The 15,957-nt window shown below is 38.4% G+C and overlaps 1 protein-coding gene across 4 annotated transcripts in view; it reads left to right on the forward strand.

The window, feature by feature from the left end:
• The window catches only part of LOC139976033 (agrin-like), a 103,939-nt gene that overhangs the window by 71,598 nt on the left and 16,384 nt on the right, over positions 1-15,957 (forward strand). For all 4 annotated transcript variants that reach the window (XM_071984426.1, XM_071984425.1, XM_071984427.1 and 1 more), the window contains 13 exons: positions 95-301; positions 825-1,025; positions 1,565-1,855; positions 2,699-2,854; positions 8,421-8,531; positions 9,356-9,511; positions 9,998-10,141; positions 10,524-10,751; positions 11,290-11,403; positions 11,852-12,028; positions 12,288-12,486; positions 13,681-13,896; positions 14,753-14,988. In XM_071984426.1, the coding sequence (XP_071840527.1) occupies positions 95-301; positions 825-1,025; positions 1,565-1,855; positions 2,699-2,854; positions 8,421-8,531; positions 9,356-9,511; positions 9,998-10,141; positions 10,524-10,751; positions 11,290-11,403; positions 11,852-12,028; positions 12,288-12,486; positions 13,681-13,896; positions 14,753-14,988 (2,436 nt within the window). The remainder of the gene's footprint in view (positions 1-94; positions 302-824; positions 1,026-1,564; positions 1,856-2,698; positions 2,855-8,420; positions 8,532-9,355; positions 9,512-9,997; positions 10,142-10,523; positions 10,752-11,289; positions 11,404-11,851; positions 12,029-12,287; positions 12,487-13,680; positions 13,897-14,752; positions 14,989-15,957) is intronic.

The following is a 15,957-nucleotide window of genomic DNA, read 5'->3' on the forward strand; positions in this document are numbered from 1 at the left end:
GGGGTGGGGAGGGGGGGAGGCGGGAGGGGGAACTCCTGCTGTAAACTGTCAAACTGTACAAAGTAACCATGGGTTTTTTCACTTCCTTTTACAGATCTCTGCGAAGATCATGTCTGTAGTTACGGAGGTTACTGCAGGATGAAGGACGGAGAGCCAACATGTCAGTGCGCAGAGTTCTGTAACGCTAACTATCGTCCGGTGTGCGGCTCCGACGATGTGACCTACTCCAACATATGTAACCTGCGAAGCAGATCTTGTCTAAGGTCAATAGAAATCACGGCTGTTTCGGAGGGACCTTGTGGTATGTTTCGAATCTCATCTTACTCAGATATGTGTATGCAGATTTGAACTTTTCTTTTCTATCGGCAGGTATTCAAGGATTGGTATTTTTTTCCCAGAATTTCCTGACTTATCACTCCTGCTGATATATTATTATTATTATTACACAGGTGCTTATATAGCGCAAAATCCTGGGGTTCAATGGGCTTAACAAAACAAGTACAAAATACAAAAACACAATTGAATACATTTAACCATAGGTTTGTTTGAAATAAAACGTCTTCATCGCTAATTTGAAAGTGCTTCGTATTTTGAATTTTACATAATGCTCAAGAAAAGTCTTTCAGTCTGAATTGTAATCAGCAAGTGTAATCCTATTCCACAGAGAGATACTGGATTCTAAATGCATAGGAGGGTATCTCTGGTAGGGAGGGGGATGGGTGAGGGTGGGGTGGAACATGTACATTGTTTGTTTTCTACTAGAAATCTAAGGAGGCTTTTAAAATTTCACCAAAAATGGATTTTATGTCGTCTTTCTCTCACAGATCTCTGCAGAGATATGAATTGCACGCACGGTTCTTATTGTAAGAATGGAATGTGCAAATGTAAGGGTGGTTGCCCGTTCATCAGGGAGCCCGTCTGCGGTAGCGATGGCCAGACCTACGAGAATGAATGTAAAATGAACCTCACCATGTGCAAGAGGAAGCTTGATTTGTTTATTGATTATTATGGAGAGTGTGAAGTAGGTGAGTGAAGACTTCATTAATTACTAATAGTGATATTTATTTATATTTAATATTTTGGTTTTTGTTACTATTTGTTTTTAGGTTTTACATTTGTAAAGCACTTTGAGCAGCTTTGCTGATTATGCCCTATATAAATATTACTTATTATTATTATATTATAATTGTGACAGGAAGATAATTACTTGATGGTGGTAAATGACTAAGATTGTCTGTAGTTTAAGTTGAATTTGTCTGGTAACAGACACTCCAGAAATGATGCCATAAAGGTAATGAACTGCCAGCTAACTCTGAAACTGCATAATTAAGTGTGGGGAGGGGGGTGGGTGGGTGGTCAAATGGTCACAATAAAGCTGAGATTTATTGTTTCCAGCTGGAAGTTTTAATTTTGTATCGCTTTGATAGATTTGTAAAGGTAAGATGCCCCGGACATATCCTTGTTTTGATATGGCCAATACAACGCAGAGTATAAATATCTCTCAGACATTATCCTGAAACGGTCCGTATATCACAATAAAACATGGTGCTATTTTATCCGATAGAATCCGGCTCTGGAGAGTTGAGCGGGGACGATGAGGAAAGCACCACAGCATCCGACAGCACGATGCCGTTTTCAGAGTTTAAGAAATGCGAGGAGATCAACTGTGCGTTCGGTGGAGTCTGCGAATCGGTGGGTCTTGGGTCGAGGTGCTCCTGTAACATGTCGTGTCCAGCCATCAGGTTAGCCGTTTGCGGAAGCGACGGGGCGACTTACGGGAACGAATGCCAGCTGAAGGAAGCCAGCTGCGAACAGCAGAAGTCGATCGTAACAGAGTCTATGGGCACCTGTGAAGGTAATCCTGTCTCCGGTGTCAGGAAGGAAAAAACGAAGGAAAGAATTGGAATGATGAGGCCGTAGCCGGCTAAGATATAGTCTTCTTTAACTTTATGCGGAATAAATCCATCTACAAACTTAGGGATTTGCTCGTGTTGTAGTGCTTGTACAATTGGTGTTTGCTGCATATTAGTCATTTCTTTGCATATATGTGGTCAATTAGTGTAGCAGAGTTCGGTTGGCACCAGTGAAGGGTAAGTCCATCCATCCAACAATTAGCCCCCCCCCCCAACAAAAAGGGAGCCAAAAAAAACAAACAAACTAGGGGGCCAAAAAAAATAAATAAAATAAATAAATAGGGGGCAAAAAAACCCACAGCAAATAGGCCTTGCTAAGCAGATAAAGTAATATTTATTTTCTGTAGAATGACTGAATTACATAATAAGTTGCTTTGTTTAGTACATAGCACTTGTACTATTTTTGATGTTTGTGTATTAAGTCATCACTTTAGGATAGTTTTGGTATGTTGTCAGAAGAGTAGTGCTGCACATAGGGAAATAAATTTATTAAAATACCTAAATTGATAAATTTGTCTTTATTCTGTAACCAGACTAGCATCCTGAAAGAATAACCCTATTTTTTGGGGGGTGGGGGGGGCGGGGGTGGCTAGTACTCGTTTAATAATCCTGCCATCCTAGCGAACAATTATCCAGCTGTATTGTTTATGATGGAATCCTCATTCATCATATTTTATTGGTAGCTTGTAAACTTGGAAGCGAGCGGAGGTAAAAGCTGCCTAAAAACTCATTGCAGAATCATCCAAGTTACATAAAAATTTCTTATGAAATTTTTTCTTTTGCAGACATTGAGCAAGAACCTTGTGACGGGGAGACACCTCTGACTGATGGAGAGAGTGGAGAGGATATCAGATGTACTGCCGAGAACAAAGGGGACGAGTGCCCCTCCGGTAGCTATTGTCACATCCATTCCATGGGAAACTTTGCTGTGTGCTGTCCAGGTTGGTTTCAAAGTAACATTTTATCGACCAAACCCATCACTTATCATCACCTTTTTAGTTTGGGAATTGGTTCATATTTTTTTCATGGAAATTATAATTGTTAAATGCTGTATGTTTTAGATTGAGGGAATTATCTGAAATTGAGCTTTCATCATGTTTTCATTGTGTGTGTGTTCTCAAAACTGCTTATTTTCTGTTACGGGTACTTCCATCTGATTGGTTGTTACCATGGTTACATTGCTTTATTTGGTAAATTTAAAAGTTTGATGCAAAGTTTGATGATCAAGTAACCAGATTCATTCGTGCCCTTTGGCTGCAGAAGATTCTCACTATAACACAGGACATAGAGTTTGCGACACCCATAATTTCTGTCACCCTTGATTTTGAGATGAAAACTCTTGGAGTTGTAAAAGTTTCAGTGGTGCTACCTTTTCAAAATTCTTGCATGGAATGCGAGAAATATGCTAAATTTTATTGCGGGTACAAGTGGATTACTTACTTAAGGAAGTTTGACAGATATTAAAAGAAATTCTGATGTCACATAATATATACTTCTTGTATATATGTGAATCGGCTCCTTTAAGAAGAAAAAGAGGAAATAAAAGAAAAAAAGGATGCCAAAAGAACAGAAAACCACGGATAATATATCAATGTTTTGACATTGTTTTAATAGTATTAGAGCTGGTTTGACAAATTGTCCCCCATTGTGGATGTGCATGATACTGGTCAAAGTTATTTTCAGACCACATACATAGCCGTTTCTTGGACGTTCTTGAGTCGCATCACACGTTAGCAGTAGTTGCCATAGAGTATCAACATTGTAGTGGGAATACACACATGAAAAAGGTAAAGCAGCGTTTGGAATTGGTTAAACAATTTTTTCCCAAAATCTACCAAATCTTCTCAAAAAATCACCTGAAAGTTGATGGAAAGAAAACACCATCTTAGATTGCTTTTTCCACCAAGAAAATATTAATTATTGAGAAAATAAATTCATTAAATTGATTCTGTCCTGGACATTTCGTCGCTTGGACACTTTTCACTACAGTATTAATCACTTTGAAGCAACTTTGAAAATGTCAAAATATTTGACTTTTTGCTTGATTATTATGTGATATGTGTCAAGAGTTTTACACTAGGTGGTAAGTTAATTTATGAAATCTTTACAGTACTCAACAATCTTTACAGTACTCAACATGGAACTTGATTAGGAAATTTAATTGAGCTGCATTGGTATGGTTTTTTAGTAGACCTATTGAAAAAAAAGAGGAAATTATCAAAAGAAAAAATATTGATCAAAATCAACAAAGAGGAATGGTTTGAACCACATGGTAGTGTGCTTCATTTACCAAATTACATATACCAGTACAACTTTGGGCGTTCATATTATTTTTGTTTGTATTTCAAAATCAACTTGGAAAGCTGCTTTAAGTTAATCTAGTTGTAGGTGTGTCTGTCATGCATGTTCACCATTAGATTTATAATGTCACTTAACCTCACATCTTTTTGTTTCTATCATTCTTATCTACTTCTTAAAGCATTTTTGTGATTCTTATTAATGCCACATAAAAGAGTTTCCTTCCATAACCCTTAGCACTTCCATTCAAAATGACATTTCAAGAATTACAAGTATGTTATGGCCACAAGTATGTTATGGCCTATTGAATATGAAATCTTAGCACGTTGATCGAAAAAGAAAATCTTTGAAATATAACCGATTGAAAGTAACCCATGATTTTGGAATGCTTAATGGCTTTCATTAACAAAAGTGATTAAATTTTGACGTTATAATTAGATCTAGTCGCATTCAGTACAGTTGAAAGGTTTGTTTTCTTGTACATGAAAATATGTAATTTCAGTAATATTCACTTTAGTGCATAATTTCCCAAGTTGCAAATTTGCCTTGTATGGACTGCCACCCCCCCCCCCCCCACCTCTCATGGCTCTCACAACCTACCTAAATGCCCTTAAAAAAAAAAAAAATCTTTCAAAATAAAATGCTTGGAGGCCTCATTGAATGAGAACTATTTTTGACCAACCTGTTATCCACAACTACTATTTAAAGAAAACCACAGAAGCATTAACAGAATTTTGTAACAAATAGCTGCAAACCGAAACAGAAAGGTAAAAATCATGAAGAAATGAAATTGTTCTGTCCATGAGAAAAATCAAGTATGATTTTGTTTCAGTATGTATAGTACTAATTATAAATTAATTATTAATTATAAACATCCCTGAATAGAAGCCACTGCTGATCTTACTGGCCTGGTCTTGCTGCAAAAAAAAAACTTTGTTGCAAATTTTAAATATAGCAAAGGACTATTTATTCCAGGTTTTGCAGTACTAGGATTTTCTGAATCAGTTAATGAATAATAAAATCTAGACTTTTTGTTGGAATTGATATAACTTTTAGGATTTTAACATGTTTTTATGTTTTGTTTTGGAAATTATGTTTCTCATATTATTACTTTTGAAGCATTGCACTAACCCTTTGCATTATTTTCATTTTATAGATTTAGTTTATATGCATATATTCATGTAGACTTCAGATATGCATATTCATGTTAAGACTGACATTTTATGTTTTGATTCACATTTTAGTATAATACACTAACTATTCTGTTTATTTTTTTTCCTGGTTTTGCTTTTCCGTTTTTCTTCATGCTACCTTGTTACATCTTATCCTTAATGTCAACCATCGACTGATGCTCCCATCATCATCCTTAGTATCTAAAGGAGGTTTGTTTATAAGAAGTTTTCTTGTTTTTAATTTTATTATTAATTTATTTTCCCATTTATTTTGATCTTTTCATTGGCCTTGTGCATCTTCTTCACTTGTCTCTCTCTATCTCTCTCATCATCATTTGGGCAGTATATTTATGAAAGTTAACTCAGGAAAAATCTCACATGGTATAATTTTAACAAACAAAGAACCCAACCCCTCAACTCCACTCCCCAAAAGCCCCCCAAAAGGAAATAAAGAAGAAAGAATCAAAGTTGGGAATGTAGTTCAGTTGAAACATTTGGAATTAAGTTTTTTTTAGAATGGTTGAAGTAGACATAAGTTAAACCTTGTAGAACTCAAAAGCTGGCTTCTTGTTTTTAACATATTTTCATGCTTTTTTGGAGATTTTCTAAATAATGACGTGGAGTTAAAATGTCTCCCAAAGAGTTTTATTTGACATGCAATAAATTTAAAGAATAAACATTAAAGACAACCCAAATGTGGTATACAAATTCTTTGTTTTAAACGACAAGATAAATGGAGAGAAGATTTTAAAATGGCACCTATTTCATTGATAGGAATCACTGAAGCAAAAAGAAGAGGTTTATAAACATAAAAATTAAAAAAGTTTTTTCGATAATATATCAAAATACCATTACAATCTTGCTCCGATTTTCAGAGGGTAAAGTTACCAAACGGTATGATTTACTGCATTAAAGCCACCACCCTTCTTGTAATATTCTCACTGTTTATCTTTTCCATGTTTTTCTCATATCTTTCATATGATCACATCACTTCTTAACATCACCCTCACTTCTCATTCGCTTTATCTTCACTGCATTTTGCCACTTCCACTTTTCATTCTTACCAAAGTGCATGCATGTCTATGGTTCACAATTACTTGGTGATTACTGTTCTAATTTCACAAACTCTTCTCTGATATTGTTTGCAGTGATTTTTCTTCTATCTTCCTCTTGATTATAGGACCAAATCTCGGGTGATTTTGATTTTGACCTACGTAACCCTCTTCTTTGAAATTGTTTTTGTGACATCATTGGTGCATTTTTATGCCGAGTAATGACTAATACGTTTGGAGTCATCAAACTAGAATAGATAATAATGTGAATATTAGAAGTTGATTCCATCGCTCCATTGGGAGGTCTTTTCCATGTCCACTCGTGGTCAATTCTGTTTTTGCTATCTCTACGTAGGTCAACATTTTACAGGTTTGAGTTGAAGTGACGTTTCTCTTGTGATTTTGTATTGCTTTCTTTCCTCTGCTTGTCTATTAAGTGTAAAGAATGAAAGAAAAATTGCATTGTAGTGTTTGTCAGCTTATTCATTAAGTCGAAATAAAAGATTGTTTTTCCAAAGAATGAGGCTGCTCAAACCATGATTCTTTAAAATACCAATCCAGGTTTTCTTTTGGGGAGGGTGAGAGCAGCAGGGGTGGGTGGTGGGGGGGGGGGGGCTATTGCCACAGAACATATTGAGTGACATATTTTACATATCAATTACAGATATTTTACATCTAATTTACATCAAATTTACATCTAATTTACATATGCCATTTTGAAGCATGTTAACTGTAGCAATTCAAGGAAGTAGAAATAGGGCCCAACAGAAGAAAATAAACTTAATTTTGCAGAATTTTTTGTTGAAAAACACAGTGACAATGCAAAAGTTGTTAAATAGACTGATTAAATGAAACAAAGAAACAAAAACCATGTCTTTCATTGTTTATTGTTTGCAAAGAACAATGGTTATGTGTATAGAACATTATCTATAGGATATCTTCACATGCAAGCAGTGTGTTCACAACCTTCTTACAGTTGGAAGTTTTTGAACATTTCATTTATTAACAAAATGGAGCACTTCTGTTCTGACCTCTAATCCCTCTCTTATCTCCGCTCATGGGTAATTATGATCTGTCGGACATGGGAACACTTGTGGGTTACTTTGTGATGACCAAACATACATTCATTCTCAGTCGTTCACTCATTCATTCTGTGTCACTCCATCTACGTACACACTGGTACAATTATTACACTCCACAATACTCCAGCTACAGTTCCCAGAGGACGGAAAACTCAAAATCAGAACTGTTCATTGGCTGTGCTCACTGACTCGGTCTGTTGGAATCACATTAGTTGAGTCAATGTGTAATCATTTCAAGGAAGGAACACGTTCTGTCTGAATTTCACTTATTAACATTCATGATTTCCTGACCAATTGTTCATTGGTCCGTGAAGCTCTCTGTGATAGTAAACATACCAACCTTATGATACATCAAGCCTGTTCATACGCTACGCACAGCCAACGGTTCATTTGGAAACACATTTCATTTGGTAGTTGAATTTCCTGTTTTGATCCATTGGACGGATTTTTCTAAGCCTCTCTCATGAATAATCATTATTTAGGTAACATAAAGTTTAGGGTTCATTTGAATATTTTTTATCTGCAAAAAGAGTATTATTCATGGAAATTTATAATGTGCTTATTGAAGTGCAATAGTTGTTGAAAGATAAAGCAAGCACCACTTGTTCATCCAGCAAATGTTACTTTTGAAGGAACTGGGTCAAGAAAGATGTGAAAACTTTTTGTTTGTTGCAAAAGTGTTTCAACTTGCAAAAGAATAGAGATATCAATCATATTTGAAAGAAGTAGATAAAAAACTGTAAAAAATGTTAGTTTATCTTTATTATCATTCACAGAATAATTTTGGGGTAAGTTATTGACACAAACCTTTTGTGAATCCATATCTGTTCACTTTCATTTTTAAGACCAAAAATAGATTAGATTTTGAGTTCTGATTGGTCAGTAAACATGATTTTGTTGCAGAGGACACAACGAATGTTCCCATGGAAACATGCGAAGATTCAGAGTACGGGTGTTGTCCAGACGAGGAAACATCAGCAGAAGGACCAGCCTTTGAAGGGTGTGAGGAAAAAGGTAACATTGAGAGGAACTTTGTATGATATAAGTATGGGGGTGGGGGGGGGCTGGTTTGGAGGGGGAGGGGGAAAGATGAATCCACTTCCTGTTAATGGTATCAAATGTTTCAATTAACAATCCAAAAACTGTCTTGTCCACACAAGTCATTATCTCTAATTAAGTAGTAAAGAGTACTTTTTAATGTAACATGACAACCTGGCACGGTTCTACTAGGAATTGATATGCTGTTGTTTTAGTGAATTCTCTGAATGCCTCAGTTGATTATTTAGGAAGGTACTTTTAGCATCCTTTGGGGTTATTACACTGTAGTCTTTCTCCATGTCTTGGAAGGAGGTAGGCCTGAACCTTTCTGTATATAGCCAATAGGTTAGGCTTTAAGAATCTATACAGAAATGTGTTTGCTGTTGCTGTGAAATAAAACACAGTATCAGACTGTATGAACTTACACGTTGGAGACGGGTTAGGTGTCAGATCCAGAAAGGCCAGGATCAGAAAAAGTAAAGCGCAGACGATCACTTTTTTTTTTACTGTACTCTGAACATCTGTAAAATCTTCAGTGCCCAAACATTGAATTCATGATTTATTCTTGTTCACATAAATTGTTTTCTGTCACAGAATGTGACTGTGTGTAAAAGCTAGTTGGCCTGACGTTTCGATCCTAGCAGGATCTTCAAAGGCTAAATCATTTAAAATTCCTTTAGCCTTTGAAGAAGATCCTGCTAGGATCGAAACATCAGGCAAACATACTTTTACACATTCTCCTACACAGGCTCTCTAGTGGATAAGCAGTTTGCTAACAATTTTATTTTATTTTTATTTAGAATGTGACTGTAACGAGTATGGGGCCTACAGCAAAGAGTGTGATGACAGTGGCCAGTGTTCCTGTAGACCGGGTGTCACAGCGGAACTCTGCAACAGCTGCGTACCTGGTTACTGGAACTTCAGAGGCATCGTCGATGGCAACGAGGGATGTGAACGTAAGGATCACACAATCATTTGATCCATGTCTGTGCAGAGCATGGAAAAGAAAAGCTTAGTCAAGAGAGGAGATTACAAGGGAGAGGGCAGTTGGTATGGGGTGGGGGAGGTTCCCCTATCCCAAAGGGAACATATAGAGAAGCCTTTGCATTTCTGTGGCAGTTTTGGAATGCTGTCTAGAAAAGGGATGTTCTTGTCACTGAGTTCTTACCTTCTAAAATAGCTAGGGCCAAGGCTGAATAATGGTATACACATCTTGGATGTGCACAAATTGGGCGGGGGGGGGGGAGAGGAGGGGGAGGCGGTAGATGTTAGTGGGAGGGGGTGGATGTTAGGGGTAGTAGGTCATATGCGAAATGTAGGCTTGGTCCTGTTGTTAAGTTGAGATCATGGTGAATTAATATATAATACATGAAGAGCTTTAATCACTAGTTCACTGATTCAACTGACGTTGGGTTTATATTTTGCCTTACCAAAACAAACAGCTTGTGAGTGTAACGTCGGTGGTTCTGTCAGGGATGACTGCGGCCAGGACTACGGAGAGTGCGTCTGCAAAGCTGGTGTCACCGGGATGAAGTGTGACAAGTGTCCAGCGGGACAGGTCATGGGGTCCATGGGCTGTGAGAATGGTGAGTGTTAAAGGAAAAGTTTTTTAAAAGTAAGGTAAGTCTTTAAATAGTTTTTCTTTGGAAGATAAAGATGATGTAGGAAATGGTGATGGAATGTTGGCAAATATGAATGTATCCAAAATATAAAACTTTACAATATGAAAGTAAACTACCCTCTGCTTCCCCTTCTAACAAGCTGCAAAGTACCCATCCCCCACCCCCCAAAAAAACCAGAAAAAAATGTTGAAATATCTTGAACATTATTTGAAAAGTTACACAGTATTATACCGTTTAGCAACTAAGCACTCTTAGCGATATAAAATTTTCTCAATAGGGAGGGAGATACCTGTGATACTTGTGGTTCTTTATTTTTAATTATATTTCTTTGTCTTTCTCTGTCTAGACAATGACTCCGTACCGATGACTTGTGAGGATAGAATGTGTGACTTTGGCGCTGATTGCGTGGACATGAACGATACCTCGATCTGCGTGTGTCCGAGCGACTGTCCAGGAAGCGGAGAACAAGTCTGTGGTTCGGACAGTCAGACATACAGTAACGAATGCCAGCTCAGGGTGATCTCGTGTAGGTCCGAAAAGATCATCTACGTAGAGAGCACTGGACCATGCGAAAGTAAGTTTCATGATGAAATGCTTCTGTTACTGTAGGGTGATAGTCAAGCACGTCTCATTTGGTGTAGGGTTTGTGGGGACTAAGCGTGCCGTGAGAAAATTTCACATGATCCTGTTCAAAACTTACACAATGGCTTTACTTTTTGGTTTATATTTGCCCACTGTCAAGTTTAGTTAAGAGTGGTCCTGTCAGGTCTCTCCCTATATCCCTCTACGTGGTCTCTCGGTCACCAATCTTGTCTCATTTTATCCATACGTTTCCACTTTATTTGTCACTGGTCCCACTTTATTCTCAGGCACGGTATCAAAAGTATGACACCGGGGGAAGGGGGGGGCAAATCCTTTGTGCTCTGCAGTTTCTAACGATAGGGACTGCTGGCTCTGCAGAGATAACATCTATTGTTTGATATTGGTTCATCCTTGCTGCAGGTTGACACGCTGTCTGGTTTTCAACTAGCAGTGTCGGACAATGTTTCACATTGTTTTTCAGCGGAAAATCCTTTCAAAAATCAAGCCTTCTTTTCAATTCTTTAACTTAGCATCAATGGTCAGTCCAACAGAAGTCATGGAGGACTGTGAGATGTCAGAGTACGGTTGCTGCCCCGATGGTGTTACCACGGCAATGGGCGATAACTTTGAAGGTTGCATGGAAAGTAAGCAGAGTCACGACTCCTTCCATCCATATCTCCCTGTTTTTTTTTTGGTACCTATGTCACAATAGTGTAGCCTCTATTATGGTGATAATTCCCTCTGGATTATTGTCCTTGCACAAGTTCATTCAAGTAAATTGCTAACGATTTAAATTTTTATTTTTATTCAGTTAGTAATTTCCTTACATTAATTTCTGGAAAATGCTGGTGGTTTTAGTGGGAGTGGTTTTATAAAAAATGATATTTATAAAATGGGCACTTCTAAGGTGGAACAGAAGCTGTTACGAAACTGGTTAGCCAATAAACAAGCCTGTACAGGTGAAATGTATACAAGCGATAGATGCTAACATTTTTATCGTAGAAGGATATTTGACTGTTGTTTTCAGGTGTTTTTGTGTGTGTATGTGTCTACTAGTGCTACATTCACTCCTGTTCTATCTCTTTCCTGCAGCTACGACATTGTTTCCCATGGTTAATGCCACAGAGACACCAGAAAATACCAGTATCCTAGTCATGTCTTGCGACAGCTCCCCTTGTAAACGTGGAGGTACCTGCATGGAGTCTGACATGGCCCCTGGCTTCACCTGTTATTGCCCCTTGGGGACTGGTGGACCAGTTTGCTTGGACAGTAAGTATCACTTATCTTAATGGTCGGTCAGCCAGAAACATTTCCAAATGACATGTCCAAAAGACATGTCCAAAGACATGTCCAAAAGACATGGACAAAAGACATGTCCAAAAGACATGGACTACACATAGAGGGAGGTATAACACAGGGGGCCTGAACTTTTTGAGTGCCCGCCCCGCCTCCTTTGAAATTTTGGGCACTAGATTCTACCTACTACCGTTCAATTTTGATATGTTTTTTATTTTCATTTTCTTCTCAGCTGTTCATTTTAACTACCCATCCTTCTCTGGTCACTCTTACATTGCTTACGATACCATCAAAGGTTTCTTACAAGTCTCCGTGGAGATGGAATTCCAGGCATCTTCATCCGAAGGTTTGCTGTTTTACAACGGACAGATGGATGATGGCAGTGGGGATTTCATCGCCTTGGTCCTCGTCGGTGACCACGTAGAGTTACAGTAAGTGTTATGATTGCCTAATGGTGAATGTTGTGCAATGTGCAATGTATGTATATTAGATCCTCCTGCAAGCAGGGAACTCGCGAAGAAGCCTCATTGGTTTATCAAAGCCGCAAGCTGACCAAAGTCAGTCTCTTACATTCATATTTAACGTCCATGATTATGAATTGTCAATCATGTCAACAACTCTGTAACTGGACGACATACATTAATCTTGGAGTGACTCGAACCGGGGACCTTATGATTGAAAGGCACCGGCGTTAACCACTGAGCTAACACTCCACCAAAAAGCTATGACAAAGGTTGTATGCTATGTCACGTTATGTCATACTATATATATAATAGCATGTCATGCAATATATATATATGATAGCATATCATGCTATGCTGATAATGTAAAACTTTATATCCACCCACATACACTCAGACTCATTCAGCAGACATTTAAGTAGAGAATCAAACTTGAGTCTAGAACCCAGCAGTGCCTATTGTGTGAAACTGTGGAACTTAGGCAGGCTTGTTCTATGCAGTCTGGCTGCAGCCCCCCCCCCCCCCCCATAACAACCAAGTTTGGACACAGTCTCTCAATGCATAGAACTATGAAAATCATGTCCAATCATAAGGTCCCTGGTTCGAGACACTCCAAGATTAATGTATGTCGTCTAGTTACAGAGTTGGTGACAATTCCGATAATCATGGACGTTAAATATGAATGTAAGAGACTGACTTCGGTCAGCTTGCAGCTTTGATAAGCCAATGAGGCTTCTTCACGAGTTCCTGCAGGAGGATCTAAAATACATACAAGTGCCCTTTCAATGCAAACATTCAAACATTTAATTGTAATAGATTTGTGCCACAGAATGCAATCGACGTGCCCCTGCTACCCTCTACCAATTCGATTCTCTCCAACCTTCACTGTTGCTGTCTAAAATAAGAAGTATCATATCTGAATGTTTCAAACGGTTAGGATCTAAAAAACAATATGTCTGCTATTCAGTCCTGTGAGAATACACCCCAGTGGCAAATTTAATGGTGGAAAGTTACAATAATCCAGTTACGATAAAACACACTGACCCATGGAACAAAAGGAGAGCAGGAATGTTCTACGTGGGTTGTGTCAAAAGATGCCGTAAGTTAAATATCAGATTTCCTCATTTTGGAACATATTTTTTCCCCTCCCCGTTTCAATCGCAGGTTTGATCTAGGCAGTCGAGAGATTGTCACGTTGAAGAGCAATGTGATGATCGAGAAGGATACCTGGTACAGAGTGTCAGCCACTAGAACCAAGAGGAAGGGAACGCTGAGCGTAGATGGAGAACCCAAGGTCAAATCAGTGGCAAACTCTGGCTCCAGTGGTCTCCATCTCGGGACAGAAATGTTCCTCGGTAGCGTGGCTGAAGGACGAGATAGGTGAGGCCATTTTGGATTTGGGGTAGGACAGGTCTGACTATCGTAAATAGTCTGATCACGAAATGTTATATTTGAGCTGAATTTCATTTCATCCTCTCATGTCTCCTTGATTGTCCTCTTGTTACTATTGGCCTTTTGTTCTTCTTCTGTCTAGTCCTACAAAATTGATCAGAATATTAAAGTTAGACTGTTGTGTGTGTTGCAGTGCGATGAATTTCACCATAGCAACCAGCTCCAACTTTTTGACCTAGAAGCAACTCCCCTCTCCCCCCCCTTTCTTGTGAAAAGATTTGCTGTATATTTCTTGTTTGAGAACATGACATTAAATTAATTCAAGTAATGTCTAAGAAAGTTATTTTCATGAGTAAGAAGTTACTCGTTGATTTAAAGGGTGTGAAGACTCGCGCTCAAAGAAACGTCTAATGCTGCCGGTAATTTGACCTAGTTTCGAATGAGGTGTAACAGAAGTGTAAAACACCACCATCGATCCCAGAAAATACACACACAGCTTGCTATCGTCGGTAATTAGACACTAGTGTACAATCAGTACATACAGTTGCGGATATACCCACAGCACAGTGTACAAACAATACAGCGATGGACATCTCAGGTCCAGCTAAAGATAAACAAGGTATCACGTTTCATTACTGTCTGCATTTTGTAGCAACATGCTCAAAACGTCACTTGCAAGCAACAAATAGTTAACTTTTTCAGATGGCTGCACTCGGTTTGGGGCGAGTATTCAATGCCTTTTAAAGGATTGTTGGTCGGTCCTGCAAGGTGTATGCTAGAACAGTTATTTTCATGAGTGAGATGTGCCGCGTTGATTTTAAGGATTGTTTGGTCGGTCCCGCAGGGTTTATTCTAGGACGGGTATCTCGGGCGGATTCTCCGGCTGTATACGATATGTGAGAGTGAACGACCTGGAGTATAACCTGAAGTTCCCGCAGGTCATGGGTGACATGCTGTACGGAGCCAACATCGGCGACTGTGGTCAGGATCCATGCCTGAACAACGAATGTCAGAACAATGCTACTTGCATTCCTGGAGAAGGTGAACGGTATACCTGCGATTGTGTCGGAGACTTCTTGGGTGAGTTTTCTGGAGTACGCTTGTCGTCAGTCGATACTCATCATTTTATTCTAGCGTCTTTTGCCTGTGTTGGAAACGCCTTTATGGATCTGTACCGGGCACTTGCGTATTCGAGGGTGTTTTGGAAATGTAGTATACGGATACTAGCAACAGAGTAAGCACTTAACTAATGCTCAGAGAAATGGGACTCTGCAGCGTTTAAAAAAATGACATCTTCCCATTGATCCTGATGTGTGTTATCGGTGTTGAAGTAACAATTTGACTTGAAAAGAGCTTACAAGCTGCGGAAGCACACCTTATGAACTTGCAGGCAGGCAGGCAGAGGGGCGCTCTACGGGATTGACTAGTTCATAGTTTCACTGGTGCAGTTTTTCCGAAAGAGGGGAGGGGGAAAGAAGTTTTTGGAAAACACAAGTTAATGTGTTAACAACAATTAGTTTGACAAGAATCTTCTACAATATGTTTCAAGAAGATTGTGTGCAGCTGCAGGTGGAACTCAAACTCTTCACGTTAAAAGGGATACAAAGTGTCTATATATTATACAGATCTTATCATAGGAAGTTATTGATCCAATTCCAACCTTTTGTTTATCCAAATTTTTCATATTTATATTTATCATATTTATTTGTGCAACAATCTGTGATACTACACACTTGGACTGCACCTGGCGACTGATTTTATTTCTATTTTAGGGATGAAATATTGGTTATAAAACCATGGATGATAAGGATTTAAATATGTGACAGGATGTTATTTAATGTTGGTAAGGTATGTCCAACAGTTTCCATCAAAATTGACCTTTGATTTCAATCAGTGTTTTACCTTTCTGTATGACAAATCACTCCCCAATTTTGGCCTTTTTTTATGAATTGAGTAAATTTTCACAATTTTGTATCTCAACAGAACAAGCTTGGTAACTGTGATATGGATAAGATTGTATTCATGTCACTATCATATATTTGTGAAATT

Source organism: Apostichopus japonicus, chromosome 11 (genome assembly GCF_037975245.1).
Source record: "Apostichopus japonicus isolate 1M-3 chromosome 11, ASM3797524v1, whole genome shotgun sequence".
NCBI classification, from domain to species: Eukaryota; Metazoa; Echinodermata; class Holothuroidea; order Aspidochirotida; family Stichopodidae; genus Apostichopus; species Apostichopus japonicus.